The 24,307-nt window shown below is 37.2% G+C and overlaps 6 protein-coding genes across 7 annotated transcripts in view; 1 reads left to right on the top strand and 5 right to left on the bottom strand.

Moving 5' to 3' along the window:
• Paip2 (polyA-binding protein interacting protein 2) overlaps nucleotides 1-24,307 on the top strand; it is an 87,817-nt gene that overhangs the window by 40,898 nt on the left and 22,612 nt on the right. The gene's annotated exons all lie outside the window — the stretch shown is intronic.
• Nucleotides 78-4,291, bottom strand: LOC139808923 (retinol-binding protein pinta-like). Its single transcript, XM_071771448.1, has 5 exons — nucleotides 3,850-4,291; nucleotides 3,163-3,322; nucleotides 1,542-1,647; nucleotides 1,067-1,433; nucleotides 78-774 (listed from the first exon to the last, which is right to left on the bottom strand). Exons 1-5 carry the CDS (start codon nucleotides 4,220-4,222, stop codon nucleotides 701-703), a joined length of 1,080 nt encoding a protein of 359 aa, XP_071627549.1. The 5' UTR covers nucleotides 4,223-4,291; the 3' UTR covers nucleotides 78-700.
• LOC139808155 (uncharacterized) lies at nucleotides 4,427-8,995 on the bottom strand. Its single transcript, XM_071769815.1, has 9 exons — nucleotides 8,755-8,995; nucleotides 8,329-8,419; nucleotides 8,090-8,233; nucleotides 7,254-7,697; nucleotides 6,747-6,797; nucleotides 6,035-6,183; nucleotides 5,823-5,889; nucleotides 5,598-5,738; nucleotides 4,427-5,148 (listed from the first exon to the last, which is right to left on the bottom strand). Exons 1-9 carry the CDS (start codon nucleotides 8,841-8,843, stop codon nucleotides 4,669-4,671), a joined length of 1,656 nt encoding a protein of 551 aa, XP_071625916.1. The 5' UTR covers nucleotides 8,844-8,995; the 3' UTR covers nucleotides 4,427-4,668.
• LOC139808936 (uncharacterized) lies at nucleotides 9,584-10,254 on the bottom strand. The gene is made up of 2 exons (XM_071771476.1): nucleotides 9,956-10,254; nucleotides 9,584-9,703 (listed from the first exon to the last, which is right to left on the bottom strand). Exons 1-2 carry the CDS (start codon nucleotides 10,252-10,254, stop codon nucleotides 9,595-9,597), a joined length of 408 nt encoding a protein of 135 aa, XP_071627577.1. The 3' UTR covers nucleotides 9,584-9,594.
• LOC139808154 (kinesin-like protein KIF9) lies at nucleotides 10,509-12,755 on the bottom strand. Its single transcript, XM_071769814.1, has 5 exons — nucleotides 12,618-12,755; nucleotides 11,703-11,810; nucleotides 11,451-11,627; nucleotides 11,057-11,242; nucleotides 10,509-10,749 (listed from the first exon to the last, which is right to left on the bottom strand). The coding sequence occupies exons 1-5, from the start codon at nucleotides 12,753-12,755 to the stop codon at nucleotides 10,531-10,533; spliced, it is 828 nt and encodes a 275-aa protein (XP_071625915.1). The 3' UTR covers nucleotides 10,509-10,530.
• Nucleotides 12,989-24,307, bottom strand: part of Bnip3 (BCL2 interacting protein 3) — a 30,300-nt gene continuing 18,981 nt past the window's right edge. For both annotated transcript variants that reach the window (XM_071771468.1, XM_071771470.1), the window contains exons 4-6: nucleotides 16,119-16,192; nucleotides 15,669-15,821; nucleotides 12,989-15,163 (exon numbers count right to left, since the gene is read on the bottom strand). In XM_071771468.1, the coding sequence (XP_071627569.1) occupies nucleotides 15,112-15,163; nucleotides 15,669-15,821; nucleotides 16,119-16,192 (279 nt within the window). In that variant the 3' untranslated portion in view covers nucleotides 12,989-15,111. The remainder of the gene's footprint in view (nucleotides 15,164-15,668; nucleotides 15,822-16,118; nucleotides 16,193-24,307) is intronic.

The raw sequence follows: 24,307 nt of genomic DNA, 5'->3' as shown, positions 1-24,307 counted from the left end.
TTTATAGTTATATCATTGCTTTCTAGTTGCACATATAAAATAAATAAATTAAGAAACCTGATGTTTATAGTTAAACCTTTTCGAACCTTCGAACCTTCGAACACATCCGCTCTTCTGGCATCACGCTAACGGCAAGGATCGCTTGCGTAACGAAAGAGAAGAAGAACAATTTACTTTCTGCGGTGAAAAGAAAATTTACGTATAGCCTGGTATAAACACCTTTATTTGATAAAATAAAACCAAATGTGCTACAAAATTATATCGTACATATTGTACTATTATTAGATCTTTATAAAAATCAGCGGTGAAATTTTCCTTATAAAGAAATCGAACGCGATACTTTAATGCTTGTCGCATAAAAAAATTAATTTGTTTCTGCAACGAGTAACATTTCATCTTTATTAATAACATGATGCCGTCATTTCAGTGACTTTACCGTCGTATAACGATAGTAAGCGCGTGATACGCGTTCGATATTATATACATACTATGCAAATTAGAAGCGCATTTTGATTCGCAACGAGCAACTAATAATAAAGAAAACTGACAGGCATTGCGCTTTAAAATTCATATGATTTCTAGTATCATATTAACGATAAATTAATAATCACGATGTATAATTAGTTCGATAACAAATGCATTGAAGTGTGCGCAAAGAACAAATATTTTCTTTTGATTTTAAAGCTACTGCACCGAAATGTTATTCGATTTTGCCATTCTCATCATCATGCTTAAGCCAACTGCAATTTTCTTCAATGTATTTCTTCCAAAATTCTGAAAAAATAAGTGTTATATTGCATACATAGAATATTAATGATTATGCGAATATAGACAAGTGCTTTATATATATATATATATATATATATATATATATATATATATATTTTTTTTTTTTAGATTACGATAAACTCTTGGCATTTAACGATTATCATCTACACGCGCGCGATTGCTCGTCTTAACTGAATTAAAAAAAATTTATCTCTTCTTCTCGACAATACTTGTTTGATAACATTTTTATCGTCCACTAAGAGCGCCACATTTATTTCCTTTAATTTATTATAATTACCTGTTAATTCCTGCATTGTATCACCAGTGCCGCCATATTCGACGGGCAAAATCTCAGCGGGAATATCTTCGAAACAGTCAAGCGTATGTGAATATATGTGAAATCTGTTTTTTATCTTTTCGGTCATGAAAGACTTGAGAATCCTCGCAATAACATCAAAAAATGCCGGGGCATTGAATATTTTAATCTTCTGGTATCTCATAGGATAACAGCTTTGCCACGTGTGGACTATATTCATTAATATATAGGGTCGGAATTGAAGAATGTGTCGTATAGTTGGATTGGCCACGTCTATTAACAATGCGCAACCGTACACTGATGCTGCGGGATAGAATTTCATTGCCACTTCTATCGCTATCGTAGACATCTAAAAAGATCGCCCATAGAAGAAATAATGATTGATAATTAGAAATACTTCATCATGACGACAATTGGCCATAAATCGTTCGAGCATTATATTATTTCAATACTTTACCTTAACTATATCCGACATTTGGTGTCTTCTCGGATCGTGCAAAGTGCCGCGCATCATAATTACCAATCTTCCTTGACTATCTGGCTTCCGCAGAGGCAAACATATTCTAAAAATGAATAAAATATTTCAGAATCCTTCAAAAAAATCAAAATTTATTTTAATTTTAATAATGCATCTATTATTTCCAAATTTTTTTTATAAATTGTTTTTCTTAGAATATAATATAAACAAAAAGAAGTTATCAAAAATTTATCTCTAATTTTACACAAGTTATTATATTAAAATTGAAGTTGCCATTTGTGAAGTGTTCTACTGTTCTGCTATTTATCCGAAATAAACAAAGCAGATTTAAGAAAAACAAAATTCTATGAATATACCGGGTGTCTGAGACCACCCACCCACCCCTTTTCTTTCAAAAACTAAGCATCTTAGAGAAAAACGTTCCAGACAAAAATTGTATGGTTTTGAGGGGAACATAATATGGTGTCATTGATTTGACCTTGAGTGACATCGTTAAGGACAGGTCAAGGACATCTTCAGTTTCTTAAATGGAACCCCCTATTTTTTATTACATATTCTTATAGCTTATGTCGAGAGCTTTCCAAAACACTATAATTAAGTATTTTTTCATTAAGTACTTTTCGAGTTATAAGGCTTGAAAGTTACAGTATTGTGACATAATATTTTGTTAAGTATTTACAATTCAAATTCCTTACTTTTTATTTTTGCAAACAATACGAATCAATTAATGTAAAGAAAACACAATTTTCTTAAAGAAAAACTTGTTGTGTAACTGTTTATTGCATATTCATTATTTTCTTAGCTTCTCACGATTCGGGGTGCTTGATTTGCGTGAGTCCCCTTGCCTCTCACGATTCGGGGTGCTTTTTCAATAACTATCAATCACGCAATAAAAAATCGGTACGCTTCTTTCATGGTATACACTAAATTTAAGTCTTTGTCGAAAGTAATTCAATATGTACTTAGTGAATAGACATTCTGTAAGAATGAAACTTAATGCTTGAATATGAATGCCTACAGAAATTACACAGCGCGCAATAGTTTATTCCAGGTATTTTAGACATTGTTCTTAACAACGGTACAAGAATTACACTCATTATAAATGGTATTAAAATTGTTCTTCAGCTTTGTAGATTAGTGCGCTATCTACTGTGCCACACTACGCTCTTACACAACAAATTTTTCTGTAAGAAAATTTTGTTTTTTTACATTAATTGATTCGTATTGTTTGCAAAAATAAAAAGTAAGAAATTTGAATTATAAATACTTAACAAAATATTATGTCACAATAATGTAATTTTCAAGCCTTATAACTCGAAAAGTACTTAATGAAAAAATACTTAATTATAGTGTTTTGGAAAGCTCTCGACATAAGCTATAAGAATATGCAATAAAAAATAGGGAGTTCCATTTAAGAAACTGAAAGTGTCCTTGACCTGTCCTTAACAATGCCACCCAAGGTCAAATCAATGACACCATCTTATGTTCCCCTCAAAACCATACAATTTTTGTCTGTAACGTTTTTCTCTAAAATGCTTAGTTTTTGAAAGAAAAGGGGTGGTCTCAGACACCCGGTATACTCCGAAATAATGTTCGTTACCCCATATCAATCATTTCCTGCAGTTCCGATTGGAACGGATCTCTATTCCTGTACCATTCTGGTAAATGGGATCGCTGCTTATAATAGTTTCGTATCCTGACTTTAGTTTTCTCAAGATTAAACTTGCATACTCTCAGAAATCGCAGGATAAGAAAGTCATCTGTGTACAGATTAAAGATTCCCTTCAAATAAAATACTACAACTAAAGCAGTGCTATAATTTTAAGAACACATTTCTTATATCTAAATGTATATACACACCTTCCTTTTTTGATTAATAAAAAGTTTAAACAAAAATTCCACTTGGCTTAGAAAATATAATTAGAAAATATAATAGCGATAATGAATTGAGCGATGAGCGATGATTTGTCATATAAATCTTCAATCTAGTTACTATTTTTTATTATTTATTACTATGTGTCAAACCTTTCAGATCATTTTCAATTTTCTTTTCGTTAAAAGTCATATACAATATTTGATACTCTATTTTTCGTTTTTTTTTTTATTACACAATCAAGGATTAATCAACGAGATAAACATCATGTAACGTCATGTCCATTGAAAGTAATTGCTGCGTAAATAGAGTAAGCCGTAATTTAAATTTCACCGATTAGTGTTTCAACTCGCCCGTATAAGACCGCTGTCATTTTACCGCCGCGGTGCCGTCATTTTGCCAGTGTCATTTTACCGATTCGTATGCACAATTCGTCTTCGATCCAACGTCTGATCTCCACGATGGCGTTCTCTCTAGTCTCGTCGGTCTCGTTCAAACATGCCGCTGCATATTCTTTATCCTCACTGGTCAATTGTTGCGGAACGTAATTCTCTACGTTGTCAGAACAGCCGGATTCGTTTGCCATCGTGACGACGGATGGTGAACGCGAAGCCTCGTTTGAGCCTATTCGAACTGCGGAAAGATACTGTCGCTCATGAGATACGATGAACGTTAAATACTTTTTAATGTTACGTAAGACTGCAGATAACACGGAACAGTATATGTGCTTTTTGAAATTTTGGTACTCTTTGGAACCATTAATTGCATTATTCAGAAATTGCGCCATCTGTAGCAGGCAATGATGCTGTTTGACGACCTTGATGGATACTTATTCTCGAGCGACGCGAAGAAACATTAATTTTTAAACCCTTTTATTTTCAGTAGAATATTTTTGGGAATATTTTTTATTGTGTCTTCTTTTTTGGGGAGGGGGGTGGGGAAGTAGTAAAAGATACAAAAATTTAGTACATGTCAAAGATATAATATATCGATAAGTACGACGCAAAATTATGTTGCATTCGTACGCACAATATCTTATTCCGTTATTTATTTACATTTACATGTATGTTGTGCACAAAAATTACTTCTCTATAAAATTGATAATAAATTGTACAAAGTAATTTAAACAAAAATATTTAAAAGAGTTGTCGCTTTAACGAAAATAAGTAGTACTAACGCATGCGAATAAATCCAAATAAATCCGTTACACTTATATAAATATATAATTGTTTCTCAAGATGTTATTAGTCCTTGATTTGACGATAGAATACGATGACAGCTGACAATTAATTGCTGTAAGAAATGATATTTGCAACACGAATTCTGCCCTTGTCTTCGACGAAGCTTGCTCGATTTCAGCATTCTCCTATTGCTGCGCAAAAAATGCGTCGCTCTCCTGCAATACTTTTTCACTATGGAATACAATGTCGAATACCTGTTGTTGAATACATGGTAAATTTTTTCGACTAGCGGGTTGATTATCCTCAGCAAAGCTTTGCGTATCTTTTTCTTACTTTGCCAATCGTAAAAGTGAATTACTTCGTCCTCATCTACGTCGTACACGTCTGCAGTCGTGTCGGTTCTGAGTTCGTCCGTCTCTTGAATCACGTCATTTTCCATAGAAAAAATGATATCTTCCCGAATGCCGTTATTTACTGTTCCGTCAAGAAGTATCTTACGCATACGTAACATCCTTTTATACTGAAATTGTACCTGTGCAAGGGATAAAACAAAGCGCTATATTAATTTAAATATCGCCAAGTATTTAAGTGTTCAAGGAAGGAAAGAAAGTGGTATATCACCATGTATTGCAAAAAATATTGCAACCGTAATTTTTAAGGCATACTATTCGTACAATAGCTTTTGGTTTCCGGAAAGAGAAAGATTACAGCTGTAGTATTTTTCTAATTAATATTGCTATTAAAATAGCATTGGAAACTAATTGTAACTATAATTATATTAATTATAAATTCACAAAATCAATATACAGAAATGCAGTTATATATACTTTTTCAAGTTTCAAAAAAAAATATTTCAAATATAATTTTCGTGCTTACAAATGTGTAATTTTAGAGAGTGATAATTTTTTACAATTTTTCTCTTTTTCTAAACCGTTCATCTTCCGTAGAGGCTGTAAACAATTTTGAATTCTGATGACTCACCCTTCCGAGATCGTTCAAAATCTTTCGCAAAATCACGTTCTTAGAGCTATTTGGCCTGGCCCAATTGATCAAGTTATTTACCATCCTCAGATATAATGTACCCTCACGTCGAAAACGGTCAAAATTTATTTTGTCTGGCAACTAACGCAAAATGCGCACTGTTAAACGTAATTGAATATACCACAGACTACTATTTATTATATTGCTATTTGCAATGATACTCACATGAAGATTTTTATTTTTCTCAGTTCTGTCATCCTGAGATTGTTCCATCTCTAGAATCGTCAATATGCTTGAATAAAACAAACAACCGATATTTTCATTAATTACATATAAAATATTGTTGCGAATTATATTAAGACCTAACCCAAATAAATTCAGGCGATTTATTTACTGCAGCGACAAGCAAGTTTCAATATTGAATAGTAATCACAAACCTTTTCAGATCGGCATAAAGTCTGCGCGATCGTTCAACCTCGATCGCTGGGTTCAGCCGCGAGCATAAAACTTGAACCATGATTTCATGCCCTTTCTTGAGCCGAAGAAACGCGAAATAGCCAACTGTTCGTACGAATGTATACACGTGTCAAAATGTACAACAGACTTTTCAAAGAGACCAGGGTTTAAACGATCGTGACAGCGCGACGAAGTTAATAATCTTCTTGTGTGTCGTTTAAAGCGCGATCTGAAACCTAACATACATATTTACGTATATTTAAACTTCATCACTTGATGTTTAGCTATCCGAAGGTCATAGTAAGAGATATTCGGCGAGAAAGACTCGTCTCCGTCTGTTTGTGCGAAACGCACGATTTCAAATGTCGGGCAATAAATATGGTTCGACAATAGATTCGCCTTATAAATAAAAGTATTGGAAGTAAAAACGGCGTAAGCCCAACAATGAATAGTTAATATTGGAAGTTAAATTATGGGAAATTAATTAACAAATATATTTTTATGCTTATATAAAAATCATGTATTACAAAAAACATTATAATAAATATAAACGACATTATAATAAATATGAAACAATATTATAAATATAATTTAGCGCTACGTATATATTCCATAAATCTTATATTTTTATAAATCTTATATTTTCTCTTATTTTTACGAAATATTATATAATAAATAATGCCATTAATTGTTGAATTTTCCATTTTCTTTTATGTCTGCGTACCTTGCAACATGTTCCTGCTCCTAGTATAGACATAAGAAGAAAATACACATTAAAAAGCTGCAAACACCAAATTACATTCACATTTAGTAACTTTAGATATTCAAATATTCGCATTTATCAGAAAAACAGTCGTTTCTAAGAGAAGTTCTTTCTAAGAATAAATTAAACAAATCAATTTGAAAAAAAACGCGTCGATGAGAAGTTATTTTATTAAAAATCAGCGGTTCTACTCGCGGCGATGGTGAGGAAATCAGAATGGCTGCGTTCAGCGGAAAAAGCAGCTCAGTGAGAGCTCAATGATACTTTATTACGATTAATTTCTACAATTAGATCCGGAGAAGAACCAAAGGCATTGCAAGAACCAATTATATTAAAGAAGCAGCCAATAAGTTATTTCTCAGTCAATCATAACTGAATTTAACTTAATTTCGCTTAATTCAGACAACTCGTAACAACTCGTAGATTAGGGAATGTACCTTTCTAACACGTTCCAGCAATTGCTCCAGGAGATCGTACTTGCGACAGTCACCTCGCGGTAATCTCTCCCGCCGCGATTCTGCGAGCCTCGTGTTACCGTGCAAAAACAATCTCACCCTCTCGCAATAATCCCTCAGCGTTAGATGCAACATGACGTACAATGCCGAGTTGCTCCCGGTGAACGCGACGCACAAGCTCTTGATTCGCGTAATCAGCGATTCAATGTTCGCCAGCAAGAACTCGCGATAGTATATCTCGCTGAGACAACAAAGGCAAGTCTTAGTAATGTCAAATTGCTCGTCGAATTCTAACATCTCCTCCTCAAACCCGTCGACAAATAGTACGTCGTCGTTGTCATCAGAATCTTCCTCCTCGCTGCTCAATTCCTCATCGGTCAGCCAATCCTCAGATTCAATGTCGCTCCATCGTAGGTGCACCTTCAGCTACACAATGCGATATAAAATACCATTGTAACTATTGGACGAAGAAAATTCTCGATGATATTCGACCAACAACTCGAGTATTCACAACTGTAGCTTCGCCAGAGAATAATTATTTGTACAATAGTGTTTACTTATTCATGCAAAATACACGGATTAGAGTTATACTTCTTAAAGGCATGCAATACCATTTGTGAAATACCATTGGAGAGTGGAAGTGTTCAAAAACATATTGCAGTTGCAATATATTGAAGAGAAATTTAGCGTATTAGAAGTCATCCAAATTTAAAAATTATAAATTCACGATTCACACAGATATGGCAATAGCTTTCAGGATTTTGTCTTTTAAATTTTCTATTTTTTTACACGAAGGAGAGAGGGAGGTGTTATCTCACCTTTGAGTAAATATCCATAGCTTTTAACATAATCGCAAACATTGTGGATATATTCTGATTGCGTTCATGCAAAATACTCGCCATATCCAGATAAATCTGGCCTTCGTTTAGAAAATCTGCAACGTCCTTCGCTTGGTAGAGTAACTAATCCGGATAACATAAAAAAATTATTATAAATGTTTGCAGACATTTTTAAATTTTTTATTACTTGTCATATTGCTGTTTGTAATGATACTTACGCAACGCTTCTTGTTCTTTATAATTTTACGCTTATTATTCTTTATAATTTTATCAGCTCGATACACTTCCATTTCTAAGAGCGTCAAAATCCTTGAATAAAATATATATGTCACGTTATGGTATATCTAGCATATGCGATTTGTATAAAATATACTGAAAAAATTGCACGTTTCTCTCTCAAAGATCGACGAAATTGAAATGCTCTTAAATGTAATTAAATGTTAATTAAATTAAATCTGGCAGTTCTTGTTTATGAAAATAAAATTTATATAATATAATCATGATTCTGTAAATGTCTTTTACATTATATAACCAATTAATTTACGTTAGAATATTTCAAATTATAAATCTAGAATAAATTTGTACAAGGTTGATTTGATCGAGACAGTGTAAACATCGAACGAGCACGGCGGTAGAGAACAAACCTTTCCAGAAGATAATAAATTCGGTGCGATTGTACAATCGATATTTTCGCCTCATAACGCAGGTACATATAACAACACACGCGACACATGAGTGCTTCTGAGATGTAAAGAAATGTGAAATAGTGATCGAGGATGCACACACAGGCTATCAAGCAGGAACCTTTGGAACGAGACGATCGTGACAGCGACGACGACGGATTGATCGCTTCAGGAATCGTCGGGTCGCGGTCGTCCTGATCGATCACAAATGTTTGTCTGTACTTAAGCTGTGTGTTTACCTACCCGCTCGAAAATCGTAATAGGCGACACTCGCGACTGAGGAAAGTAACAGCAATGCTTTCTTTCTTTTGAAATATTCGAAAGTTTGTCCGTCCGAAGACCGATTTTCCGAAATCTATATCTTCGAAATTATCAATCTCGTTTAAAATATTGTAACGACATCAGTTGCATATTTGTTCCCACGATTGGTGCGCGTAATGCCAGATAAAATATTTATTTAAAATCCCTGTTCTTTTTTTACACATGAGTTACATATCGGTTTTCTGCCGATGTTGATATTTTTTATATTAAAATTCTTTTTTAGTAAACGATTTTCAAATCATTATTTAATCTCTGCAATATTCTGCTATAATTCAATAAATAATAATACTAATGATTAAAAATGCAATACGTATAAATAAATAAATAATTTTATTTGACCTTCAATCTCATCTGTATTAACATAAGCAAGTACATAAGTAAGAAGCAGCGTAAAAGTGAAAAGAATATTAATAAAATGTATATAGACATGGTACGATTGCAAATTACATCGATAAAATTAATGACATAGACATGACATAGTTAAATTAATGACGATGAGGTCAAAGCAGCATCTGATTGCGACAGCATAGTTATCACGTTGTTGTATGCTTCTTTCAACTTTTCCGCTTCGATTTCTTTCGCGCGCAATCTAAAATAATCAGAGAAAAATCTTCTATCGTAAAGTTTTAACCCGCGCGTCACGATTTATTATATTAATATCTTTTTATTGTTTGCTAATTACGAAAAACATACGATGGAAAGAATCATATTAAATGTCACAAATACATGGAATAATTGCAAAGAAATACACATTCTACAGTTAATTTTAAATAATTGTTAAAATTAATTAAAACACGCAAGTTTGAATTAAAAATCTGATTAAAATATCAAGAAAACAAACTTGTCGTATAATTGTTTGACGACGTTCACCAATACTCGTGCCTGGGTAACGTTGAAGAGCGTCAATTCCGAAATAAAACCCTGCAGAAAGTTCATGACGTCTCGACTGATTTGCTCGAGCCTGGATTTCGAGATGTTCGGCAATGCCTCCTGATGTAAAAACATATCGTTCAACTCCAGCTCTTTCTTCAATGCGTTTACTTGTTCCCGTAGCTGTTGCACGATCAGCTCTGTCCGGGGCTGAATGTGCCGCATTGTCCTGATCGGTTTCAGTTTTGCGATTTTAGCGGTCAGTCGCATGGTCGACAAAGTGACGTCGAGATCTTCCCTCGTGATGCGTACGTGAGATACAAAACTAACGCATAAAAAATCTGGCTTTTAATTACTCAAGCGAAATGTTTTATAAATATGTAATTTTAGATTAAGTGAGAAATTTAATAGAAAACATTGAAATTTTAATTGTATATATTAAAAAGTGGCGTTTATATTTATTATTTGAAAAAAAGATAAATGTAGTCTAGATTAAAGTGAGAAAATATGTGCTATTTTAATTTCAGATTTATATTTATTATATGATTACCGAATGACGGATGTGACAGTAAGATCGTCTTTCAGTAGCTTCAGCAAATTATTTGAGCGAACAACGCTGTATGTGCACATACTTGGTTTCCTAAGATGCAGGAAATATTGTTCCAGCTGTATTTTCATTAAATTCGCCATACCTAAGTCGGCTGCTGTTTTCCAGCAGCTCGATTTTCCCACCGTACCAGTTCCAGCCATCTCCACGATATGTATCTAACATCGATCCGTAAAAACAAACTCGTAATTTTTCTTTCGAGGTGTCTCTCAATCGAGACAATTTTTTTTGAAAATCTAGTCAAATTTATCGTGAATATTTTATTCCAAATATTTTAAATATATTTGAAAGTTGTATTTATACATATCAAATAATGGTTCTATATTTAATTATGTTTATATCCATCTAAAATGTTTAAACATAACATTCTAGACGTATTAATATCTTAATTTTAAAAAAGTACAAAAAGTTCTTCCTATTATAGTAATCTCAAAATTATCTTAAAGATACCGAATTTATTATTACTTTTGCTGTCGCTACGACAGCTTGCGATTTTATCAGGCTCGCGTTTGAAACGTGGATAGTGATCACAGCAGCACCCAAATGTGATACTGGATACATTGTGCCTTTCACAATCGATCTCCTGGCTTCTCCTTCGAGTATTTTTCTCAGAGTCTCCTCAACATTTTCTGCATCCACTACAGTTACATTCTGAAATTGTAACTATTTTAGCAAAAAGCTGATTTGACGCTCTAGATAAATATAATAATTTCAGAGAAATCGTAAAAATAACTATTTTTTAATTCAACGTTATTTTGCGACGTGAAATTGAATGCTATCCGAAGATTTAATAAATATTATTTGTAAATAAGCTTCTGCGGGGAAAAAAACGAATTACAAAATTTCCATATCACGGTACCTTAAAGACACCGCGCTCATTGACGTTAAAGGTCCTTCGTTTTCGAGTGAGGAGATCAATTACGCTTTTACCTCTCAGCTCGACGAAACTTAAACGATAGCGTATGTCGCTGATTTTTCTTCGATTCGCCTTCTCCGTAAACATGTCGGATAAGAGTCGCGGGACTATTCCTATGTGCTAAGTCAACGAGTGAAGCGATCAAAATAATTGATTAAACGATTAAGCCCGAATAAGATGATGCGAGATACGTACTTCCCAATTATTTTTTAGACCGCCGATCGTGAAACTCTTTCCGGATCCGGTTTGCCCGTAACCGATCAGTACGCAATTTACGCCGTCTAAAACTCTTAAATTATTTTCCTATTGCGTATGTTATACATGTTTTGTTATTTTTATAGATGTTACGTGACATCCATATCTTATCAGCGATATCGACCATATCATTAATTATAATATGATTGTTATCAATTAATATAATTGTATACGTCTTGGCAAAACATGCTAATCCTTAATAAAGAAAATAAAATATTTCAATTACAATAAAAAAAAATTTACATCTCTTTTGCTGTCAATGTTTAACTTAATAAATTCTTATTATTGTATTTTCTGCATATACCATCAATATAATATTCGCCATGTGTGGCAGACGCTAAATGTATTTTTAGAAATTAATTTAATAATTTTGCTACACATTTAGCAACATTAAATTAGTGCAAATTAATTTACTAATATCGTAACAATATTTCAAGTTAATTAATTATATCGCTGACACAGAATGGAATATTGCCATCGCTGATGTCTTTAAACATCAATCAGTACTTTTCTACGAGATCTTTCGCAGCGGTGCAATACACTTTATCCTGGGACGTCTCGTGAAATATCCCATCAACGCGGAAGGCCCAATAAACGGGACATGTCGACCGTTCGTCTCGTCGCATATCTTGCAAGCATCTCACGTATATCGTCTAAATAGCGACATTAATGTTATTAATTGACGAAATATATTAAAATAAATCACTAAACATCTCAACTAATAATAATATAGCAACGAGAAAGTAAATTTCAAGCGTAAGTTTTGTAACGCTAGCGTAGAGCAAGATGTTTCTTCTCTGCTACTCTTCTCAAGATGTCTCGGTTTAACGAAAAAGAGATTTACATTGATCTCACCTTACCGTCCGTACTGATCTTCGCACAAGAATCGCACGGTCTCTCGAGCGGTAGAATTCGCACGAAGACCTTTACATTGCTGTCGTGCGCCTCGTCAATCGACTCATTGTCCGATATAGAGAAGTTCGTTTGGTGCATTCTCTCACTTTCAACATTATCTCAATATCTTGGATAATTGAGATGGATAGGTTAATCTCATCTTTTTGTTCTATTTACAGCGCTGAAATTGTCTGGAGTTCAATTTCCGTCATTTCAGATATAATTTTTTACGTTTATGGTTTCGCATATAGAAAAAAAATAAAAATAGCTTTGCGCGCGCGCGCAAATTTTGTGTGCAAAATATTTATAGAAATTAAATACGTCGTCGTAAGTATGAATTTACAAAACCCTTTATTTCATAAAACGTTTGTGTATAAATCACCCATAATTAAAATTTCAAGTTTCACCAAAGGGTAATAGCAAACTTTGAAAAGACGTCGATCGAAAAAGAATCGAGTGCCCGACAACGCTAAGAAGTCACCAACGTCACTACTACATACATAATACGATTATTATTATGCATATGACATACATACATACATATTACAAAATAATTGCTTATTATGAAAAAATACGTCGAACATTATCACTGCAAATTAAATAACGCGACTTAACTAAGAATACAGAAAGAAAATCGGTTGATCCACACAAAATTGACGGGGAAGGTCGTGCCGCTGATTTTCGAATAACGAAAGATTTACGATTCAAGTTTCTAACGTGCATTTAATTTTATCTAAATTTACGAATACGACTTATCTAAATCACTGACACAAGTGACGTGTTTTTAATCTGTCACATTCAATTGATATTCATTTCTAAACTCGAAACTCAAGAAATTATGTCGCGATATCGCTTGTGCATATTTCTGATAAACTAGTGATTCTTACAATTTTCCTCCTCGTAAAGTACAAAATCGTGAGCGCGAGAGCGTTCACAAGAATCAAATTCCTGTTGCTGGAAAAGAGTGGCATACGTATCATGCATTCGCGAAACGTTTTACACACGAATTCGAGCCTTCTCGAAAGCACACGCAAGATAAAAAATATCGTTTCTGTAACATATGGGCATAGATACAGCCAGAGCCGATAATCACGGAGCATTAAGTATTCGTCGGCAGAAAAAATTCATCAGCTTTGAAATCAAAAGATTTAACGAATAATAATCTTTTATACGAAAGACTAAATTTTATTTTATAAATTTTCTTTTCCCGATATTATTAAGATCGGAAAAGACTGTTGCAAGCTCTTCGAAAGATTCGACTTCTTTCGTTTGCTTCCTCATCGAGCTCTCGCGTACCGAAACCGCAGAAATATATTCGACGGTCTCGTCACGGCCGGATCATCCGCTTTAAATCGAAGATGTAGACGACAAAACACATTTGTTTGCGTGTGAATTCGTATGTGAATTTATTACAAGGAAATTACAAAACCGCAGATTAAGACATCGTACAAAAGCGCCACCCCAAAAAAGATTTCTCGCCGTTCGCAAACAAGTCTGCTCGCTCTTGTGGTCCCTCCTTCCGGCTACCGCCCGTAGTCGGCGTCGAGACTGTGGGCATCAGCATCGGTACTTCCTTCGTAGGAACTCTACTGTTACCCCTTAAATCACCACCGAGATGACGATCATCACAATCGTCGCGATAATTAAAAAAGGAATAATCGGTCGACATCGCCTTATTATTTAATATTTAATCGCATTCTGTTTCGAATTTACTGGACGCGGCATACATTTCCTCCTCGTTAACCATAACGAATCACGTTAAAACTCGCACGTACGCAATACAACAAGATTCCTATAACTCGTATAAACAGGACGAGTTGTGCAGCGTTTTCGGGATAGTTCTTATCGATCAAATCCTGATCCTTTTCCATCGATAAATCTTTCCTCACCGACACACGCCCGTACAACAAACACTCTCTCTTTATCTCTCTCTCTCTCTCTCTCTCTCTCACACTTTCACTCTCTATCAGTCTCACTTCCTTTCTTTCCGTTCTAACAATAATTAGTTTCTGATAAATACTATTCAAGCTATGCCTAAAAACTATTGCAAATAGAAACGCATTAGAAACGGTATAAAATGGACATGTTTCGTTCATTTTCCAGTTCCTTTCAACAACTCTAAGTTATATATGATAGATTCCTTTCATCTGCCTCCTTTCTGCCCTTTTTTTCTTAGCTTTCCCTTTTCCTAAGCATATGATGCGTATTATTTATATCTGGCATACGCAATTTCTGAGAAGTACACCGTACAGTAAAGGGTTTGGGGTAAAGTGCTAATATATAATACAAAGTGCTAATATTATAAATCGGGACAATCGAATTATGTGCTGCGTGTAACTGTTTTTAGGCTCGATCGCCCACCGGCTTGTTCAGTCTTTCTTGCGTCTCTAGCCCTCCACTCCGCGCAGATTCAACCGTGACAATCCTGATGCCGACACACCCGGAGTCGTGCCCTTCATTCAATGGCGACACGGGACATTATCAAGCCTCGCCTGGTGAGCAAAACGCTGTAACGAAATGAATTTACATTACCAAATAGCCAAGAAAGTGAAACACAAGTGCAAATATTATATTATAAAAATCCTATGTTATAGAGTCCCTCTAATCAGAGTCTGACCAACTTGACAGTTCTGGCAAAATTCTGCGAGAGAGAAGGATATACATTCATATCGCTTTTTCTTTCTCTCTTATAGTTCTCTCTCTCTGTTTCTCTTGCTTTTGCCAAGAAATGACGAACCAATTGCTACCGTGTGACCAAACTCTGATTAGAAGAACTCTAGTTATAGGGTATCTAAAATTGACTGCCAATCAAAATTAATGCGGTTTGATTAATACTAATAATAATGGTACAATAATAATGGGATATAGTACACGATGAGATTAATAATGATCGTGAATACTCGATTTAGAACTTTCTTCGAAATAATACACAATCGAAATCAGTGAGTAATATTTCAAGGATAAAAAAATTAAGTTAATATTACATTTTGAACGTTATAAATGATATCTCACCCTAGACCGGTCCCAATAAGCAGAGACAAAAGATTCGTGAAGAATAGAGTGTAAATGACCTCCTTGGAAAACAATCCGTTCTTGCCAACCTTCGCGGTGCGGATGCTATACGTTTTTCTCTTACTGCCCAACGGGTGTTTGAACTTCCAGTCTCTGAAGTACGATCAAGGCAATTAGACACGTGTAAGAATCTCATTCGCGAATGTTAATATTTCGATATGAAAGAAAAGTGTTTTTAATCCAAATTAATCCTTCACAAATTGCGATAATGTGTAACAATATGTAGATATTTTCTATGGTTTTTTCTATGGTTGATACATTTAGCTCTAATAAGAAAAAAAACTAATTAAATGTAATAATCAAAAGAAACATAAATCATTTTTGTCTCGCATCGAAGCTCCTTTAATGCTAAACCGCTTAGCGTCAAATCAAGAGTCTCATTTGCCGTACTTTGGAGGCGCCTGGTCCGGTCGAGAGCTCCACTCGTAGATCCAATCCGTGTTCTTCTCCAGAAGCTCGCCCTCCTGCGAAGCAGAACAAAGTACGCCTTATTAAGAATGATCTTAATAGAGGAAACATTTCGCGATTATAAGACAGATTTCGAATCAATCATTCCGGAAATACATCGGAGGGGAAGATCGACAGAGATGGGTGAGAAAAAGCGAGGAGGAATTAATCGTGCGAGGGTACTCTGTTTCTATGAATGGCGATCGCGTCGCGTCGCATGGAAAAAGTGAATGCTCAAGGATGACCTTTGGCGTTCCGCCAGCGTCGCACACACGTATCTATCTATACGTACGTCGTGGTATACCGGATCTCTGATATGCGCAGTATATCGCGAGTGCGCATAAACGTCGCGAACGCCGGTTGTAAACAATGGAAAAGACGATTGCTGGGGAAGGTGCGAATTGACGGTGGTAAAGAGGAAAGGGGGGGGAAGCAGGAACGTGTGATGCGAGGAACTCGGAGCAGGCGTCTGTATCGAGATTTGAATTTTTGATGCCATTTCCCGAGAGACTCCGGTCCCTGTTTCGAACTGGGTCATCGATTTAATACGCAATACGACAGAACAAGAACGCGCAAAGATAAACTTGTGAGTCACACGATTCGCGCGGAGCGTCTGTTGAAAACGGCGCCTCCCGGTGCCCCTAGCACGGGAACCTGCGTTACATATCCGTACATCGGTCGCAGAAGCTTCGCGGAGCGCGCGCGCCTTTGTGTTTACTCTCTTTCCGCGGTATTACTCGATACATAATCGAGTAATTGCAGCATAATTATCTGCATATCGCTCAAGGAAAAACAAGCCGCTAACGGGAATCGAGTATCGAGACAAGAAGGTTCAATGCTGATGTGTTCTTGAATTAAATCCGACGCGTAACAAAGTTACGCTTTGTATTATTATCTTCTTGCCTCTCTGCCGGAGCGAACGACGACGGGCGAACTCGAGAAACTGCCGGTCGCGATACAGTTCATTATATACGAGACAACGTCCGGCTACCGTCCAATAGATAAGCCCAATCTTCTTAACAACGGTAACCACGCGGCCGTCTCTATATTTAGACAATAGCAATTTGCATTTCGCTCGGCTCGTCGATCTGAATTACGATTCGCCCGAAAGGAATATTCCGCGATCGATAAATCATCAACTTACAGCAATTAAATATCAACGGACATCGAGACAGACATTAATTTAAACGCAGAAAAATTAATCGACGTTTGTTCAGTTCTTTCTTTTTGCTTCATTAGTATAAGAGTATTTTTTTTTTATATCTTACTATACTTTGCATTCCAATATTGAAAAATACATAATTTGAGATCACTGATTATAATGAAAAATATTGATAGAGGCTAAGGAAAAATGTAAGCGTGTAAACAGAAATAAATGCATCTTTAATTTACCAAAGAAGATTTACCACATTCTTGTAAAAATTTGCATTATTTTACACTAAATCAAGATCCATAAAAGTGCAGTGAATCCAAATAGTTTAGTATGTAAAGGATACCATAATCAAAACATTCGTTTATACGATCATCTTAACTGTATTCTACATCAAAGTTTGGTACCACTTCATCCCCGGGTACTTCCTCTGCATTCAGTGTCGCCCGCGTCTCGGAGTATTTCCGAGACGGCATTGCTCGATCTATTTAAAATACGCACGCTTCCACGTGCCATTGTTCGTCGTGTCGGTGTCAGAAGGTGATGTTTACGATCGCAGAAAGCACTTCGTCATTGCTAGGATAAAGCTTAATCCCCCGATGATTCACCCGGACAATCAATCGATCAATGCAAAGATTGCGCATGCAAACGCGCATTATCGTGTAGAAGAGCGCGACGAGTCTCGTAACTTTACCAGAATCATGACGCTCTTCCGATCATCGAACGACGATGATCAGTTAAACAGAACAACGACGATCGAAGGGCAGATAAATTGCGAATTGTTTTCGCGTTTCCGATCGAAGAGTACGGGAATTACCCAGGAAACATCTCATCACCTATAACTTCGTCGAGGTCCAACGTTATATTAGGCGCGAGATCGATAAACCGCGAAGATAACTTCAATAATCCGAGCAATCGCCGCCACGAGTTTCCGAAGCGACGGTATTTATTTTGAACGCACATCGACTTGCTCGAGTCGTTTGCGACGCTGATCACTTTATCGTCCACTCGAGAATCGTATAATAAAGTAGATCGTCTAACAAATCGTATAATAAAGCATATAACATACAATTGTATACCGTGGGCTTAATTTTCTCTTTATCGCGACTTTTAATGGGCACGTGGAAAAAAAACCGGCAACCGCCTTCGTGCGACAGTAACGTCGCGTAACTCGTGCACGCAACTATAACGCGACTAGCGCACGAAAAACGGTCGATATGCATATTCATGTGCGACGGCTTTTCACGTTTCGCCGGTTTCTTTAATCAGTTTGATCCATGCGTATATCACGCTTCTCGATTACGAGAGAGAAGCGTCACGGCAATGCGCCGTCGTTCGTTGGTCGATCACGAAAAACCGCGCGTCGCCGTTATAAATAACTTTTATGGCATTGCCGTTTTCTCTCCTTTTCATCATCGTCCCGGGGTCCCCTGGGTCGCGCGTGTCCACTACACGTCGTCAGGACGACGACGATAGGAGTGCAATGCGACATAAAATTGAAATGCACTCGAACGTAGCCAATGCGACGTCCGAGTCTCATTGGTCCAGGTGAAACATAACAATTTCTCGTTCTCGAATTTAATACTTTAATTATTAACGAAATTCAATAAATCTGAGATTTAAATTTAATAAATTTTAGATTTATTAAATTTTATTAGTCATTTTTAATTATTAAATTGGGAACGAGAAATTGCAATGTTTCACTTGATCAATGAGACCGAGACGTCGCGTCGCATGGACTATGGCTCGATTGTATTTCAATTTTATGTCGCAGTCGCATTTTGCACTTAAATTTACCGCTGAAATGTATTAATCGCCCATTTGCCGCAACAATAACATAACTCAGAAAACTAAGTTTTCCAGAAAATAAGTTTGAATGTTTTGAATCATTAAAATTTTGTAATATTATTTGTAAAATGTGATTTTGACGTAATAGCTGATTGTAGAGGAACAAAAGTATCTAAGCAATACATTATAGCTCCTCTATCAAGTGTATTAAATTCTCACCATTCTATTGCAACCAATTCAATGACAATTTCTTAGTTATGTCGTTGTTGTTGCGAATGAGCGATATATTTTTATTTATTGATATTGTTACATTGATATTATAGACAATTGTTTCTCGACACACAAATCACATCGCTCTATACGCGCGATTCTTTCTTTTAGTTTTCTAGAAAACGCGAAGAACAAGTTTCTAGTCTTTAACAGATGGCAGAAAGAGAAAAAATACGGATACGAAAGGAACAGATGTTCCGGACCAAGATTGCAAGACACGATGCAACACGATGCAACACAAGGCTTAATCCTTGGGATTATTAGTCCTCCTTATCTTAATCCAATTTTCTCCTGCTTCTCCTCTTCTCTAAGTATACAATAACATTTCTCTAAGTGAAACCTCGTTCAAAAGCGATCGAAAGACGTAATTTTTTTGGACAAGATCAGAAAAAGAATTAAAAAATGCGCATTTTATTACATATATATGTATATATTTATATTATGTAGTTTTTTAATTAACTGCAATCGACGAGAATCAAATGACGAAGCAGCGAAGTTCCAACTCGGACTTCCACCCACGACAGTAGCCCGGAGTTAATTTTAAACGTCCGATTGATCCGAATCTAGGTACTCCGCGACCCACCCACTTCCCCCTTCGCGCGCTAATTACGCCGCGCCGGTTTCTTTCGCGGCGCAAAGCTGGGGAAAGTCAACAGAGCGTCGTCGCGCGCGTCGACGGATCGAAAACGTTGCTCGGCGTCCGAAAGGAGAATGGATTCACACGACGGCGCCGACGTCGTGCATGGCGTGAGCACGACACGACCGGCTATTGGCCAGTTGGTACTACGACGTTCCCGAGAGTTGCCTCCACGCGTGCCTTCCCGACCCCGCTTTTCTTACTGCCGCCGCCGCCGCCGCCGACGGCGACGAGTAGGGGTCCACGACGTAGGAAGCGCAGTGGCCGCGAAACGCACCGGTTTGTAAGACAAGGCGACGTGACGTGACGCGACGCGACGCGACGGCTCATTAACGATACCCATAAACGAGGCGTCTCTAAAGTCGTTTAATGCCATCCTTTTCTCCTGACTACAGATTCTTTACGTAACTGGAACAGCTGAAAAATATTTTAATAACAAAACTGAATTCTCTCGATCATTTGATTTTCGACGTTCGCGATTCTCTTTATCTCGCGAAATCTCCATCAAGTTACGTATTTCCAGCCGTTCCTGAAAAGGATAACTTATTCCGATAAAATCAGTAAGGCACTTTCTCCTTTTGAAATTCCGATTTAATCGCGACGCAACCGGGGAACGCAGGTCGCGATACTTCCCGTGCAATTAACCATTACAATTAAACAATAGTCGAGAGTCCTCGTTCCACTACCGCGAACGCTTTCGCGCGTCTATATACTCGCGGCAATCGGGGAATGTGGGAACATGTTGGGTGTTCCGCGGTGTAGGCGCAGTTCCGGATAGCACCGCACAGGCTACCAGATGCACCTCGCGCCGGATGGCGTACGCGTAAACAACGGACGGAAGTTTAAATAAACCAACTATCGAGCCGCGCCGCATTCTCCACGAAAAGCGCGAGAGGAAAGATATTGCGTTACCAGTCCGCGCGCTTCCCCGACATTGCACGCGCGCAACGTGCAACGCGCGTGAAACGCGCGGCGGCGGCGGCGGCTTATCAATTTCCACGTGACGCTGAAGAGCGTCCCGTGACGCGATCGGTCCTCAATGTCACATCATTCAATGGCGCGTCGCCGTGGCATCGTATCTCCATTGAATTCTATTCGACCGGGCTGACCGGTTCAATAAAGTTTAAAGTTACGTCACGGTGACAGGAGCGCCGCGAAGACAATCCGTTACTCCCGATTACGCAATCGTTGCTTTCCCCCGGTATGCATGGAGAGCGAAAGGTCTCGCAAAAGAAATAATAAAGACGATGCCTTTCAGTGCCCAGAAATACCGTCCGATGTTGCAAGAATTGCACGTTCGGAAATGACCAGGATTCAATAAATAAACCGGTAAATGTGCGCTCCAAGATTTTTGGAAGCTCCACGGAACGCGAGAAAATTTATTCAAGAGAATTCTCGATTGCCTTGATTTCGTCCGCAAAGATGATTTCAATCAAAATTGCGAATGTAATTTATTTTTTCACGTTGAGTAACTTTGTAATAATTAATCACAAATTAAATCCGCGTTTTTCGATTCGGTCCACATTTACCGAAAGTATCTGCCGAGATTTACATGCGTTTCTTATCATTCCGTATGCAAGTTTGACGAAATACTTATAATACGAGGGCGGTTTCTCACAATGCCGATCGACGTCGGATATACTTTAATCATTCAATTTCATGCCGCAAATTCCACATCCGTTCCGTTCATATCCGTTGCATTCCACGCTATACGAATATACGCTACAACGGAACGGAATCGCCACCGCAACACTCTGGCGTATAAAGCGGAGCTGCATTACATTCTGTGCTATATTAATACATTAATACGGTATATACGTTTGCGTCGGCGTTTTGATTCGCTGACAAATATCGCGTGCGATAAAAGCACGGCCGAACGTGGGAAAAATGTAGGGCGTCAACCCTTAAATGGATTTTATTAATGCGTTGTTCGATAAAATATTTTGTTTTGTCGCCGCGTTGCGCGATGTAGTTCAATAAATAGGATTAGCTATAAATACATATAAATTTACATACATGTCACTAGCGTATACAATACAGAATATCTCGACCGCGTTCGCAACGCATTAACACGATCGCGCGAATACGTTCACTCGAAATGCGCGCAACAACCGGTTTGCGAGCCGATATACCAGAAGAAGAGTAAAAGCGGGATACACGTCGATCGGCTTACGAGATCGCGTGGTCGCCGTTGCGTGCAACGCGGGTTCTTACCGGATCGATTTACCGTTTTTCATCTCGGCTATTGTCGCAGTGGCACGGGACACGACTCTTGACAACCGATGTAATCCCTTTAGCCGACATAACAATAAATTAGATTGTCTTAATCTTCGTAATTCGAAAGGCTATATATCTTTTCCGGGATTTGTTCAATGTAAGATTTATTTGCTTGGGACCTTCATATCTTATCCGAAAAAAATGAGTGAGTGATTTATTATTAACTAGTCAAATCCGAAAGGAGGTAGGTACATTACAAAAATCGCCAACGTAATGATGAAAGTTGGAAAACGACGAGGTGGTGTAATAAAAGTGCAACGTTTTCCTGATGATGATATATCGTGCCGTAATTAATGTAAAAAAAGGAAAGTGAGAGGCAGTGTAATCAATTTAAATATTCCCAGTTATGCAAAGAGAAAGAGAGAGAGAGAGGGAGCATCTTAGAAAAAAGCCACACATATGTTACACGTAAACAATTTTCATCTAGGCACAAACATGCAATGTTTGTAGAACGATTCTCGCTAATAGACACGTCATTCCTAAAAGTGTTTGTAAATACGCAATTCTAATAATTGCTCGTAAACAAACAATTCCTATCTCTACGAATGTATGGTCTTTGTGTAAAAACAAAAGTACGTTACAAAGGAAAATGCGCCGATAAAATATTTTCTTAGAAACGTCATTTTTATATTTAACTTTAGTGCGCAGCGATAAGCGGAGACCGTCAAGTAAATTTGTGCAATTCGTGTGGAGAAATGGGGAAAAAACCAATGAGAAAACGTTAGGGAGCGGGGAGATAGGCAACACGCGCGCGTGTCGGCGGCAGCGTCTTTTTCACGCGATACAAAGACGGCGAGGGCGAGTGACTCATGGAAGAAAAACCTTACACGATCCACTTGTTATCGCTGTTACTCACACACCGCGATACAGTCAATCCTCGTCACTATTTTCGTCCGCGTCGCGTAGCATAATAAAGACACCGCGCGCGTCCAGCTTTATCGAACAATTTACTGAATTCCAGCCGATCTCGACCTCGCGTGGCTTTGTGCGAGTCACCCGCGAAGATGTTACGTATTGTCTCGAGGGTCTCGAGAAGCTGCTTAATCCCGATAACGACGTCTATTTGTGCTCCGCGCGGAGATAAAAGGTGGGCAAACAGAAGAAACGTCGCAACTACCGACTAACGATTATCGATCACACTTTTACGATTCAGGAACGTATTCCCGTTGCAAAAGCTATCGCGGCACGATGGTATTTGTATCTTCCACCGTTTTCAAATAAATGTTTTGTTTTATGTCTCTTCGGTTTTACACGGACCGATAAAAAGCCGAGCGAATGGACGTAACAAATGTTGTTTGCATGACAAAAACTAACTTGGGAACGTGATCGTTTAAAAACGTGTTTATTCCATACGACTTCATTCTTTTGCATAGAAAAAACACAAATGGAGCTGCAAGAAAGAAATAGATTTATGAGGACATCGGATTTATGGAGAAACTATACATTCAAGCGACATAAAGGATGATTAAAGATTAATATGTTTGGAGAACCTCTTCAAGTATTTACAAACAAATCGTCGTGCAATATCTCAAGCAGAGTTATCAAGATTGCCAGACACAAAGACGTCCTTCGACTTGTCTAATAGAATTATGGCCGATCATGTCAAGATTGTAAAGTTACTGTCCTGGAAATTTCTGCTAAGAAAAATTCTACTGCAATTCCGACGATAAATTGAAGAGATTCAACTTTAAGGATTGAATTTATCAACTTAGAAAAATGGGTCGGCTACATTGAATTCTTGAAAAATTATCTCTCTAATCTATTCGTCCTTTTTTTTCCCCGTAATCATCCGCGACATTTTCTGCGCGGATATGACAATCTCCGCGGAAAACAATATCGCGGCTTAGGTCGCGATAAAATTTTATCGCGCAACTTTCTGATATCTCTTGAGAAATCGAGAGCGCGGGAAAAAAAGTATCTCAATAATTATCTATTGTTGCGGCGGAGATGCGCAAATATCATCGAAACTCTCGCCAACTTGGCGCGTGAATATAGTTAACGTCGTATTTG

This window comes from Temnothorax longispinosus, chromosome 2 (genome assembly GCF_030848805.1).
Source record: "Temnothorax longispinosus isolate EJ_2023e chromosome 2, Tlon_JGU_v1, whole genome shotgun sequence".
NCBI classification, from domain to species: Eukaryota; Metazoa; Arthropoda; class Insecta; order Hymenoptera; family Formicidae; genus Temnothorax; species Temnothorax longispinosus.
The sequence above is the reverse complement of the archived record's forward strand: the minus strand, read 5'-3'. Positions and strand labels throughout refer to the sequence as shown.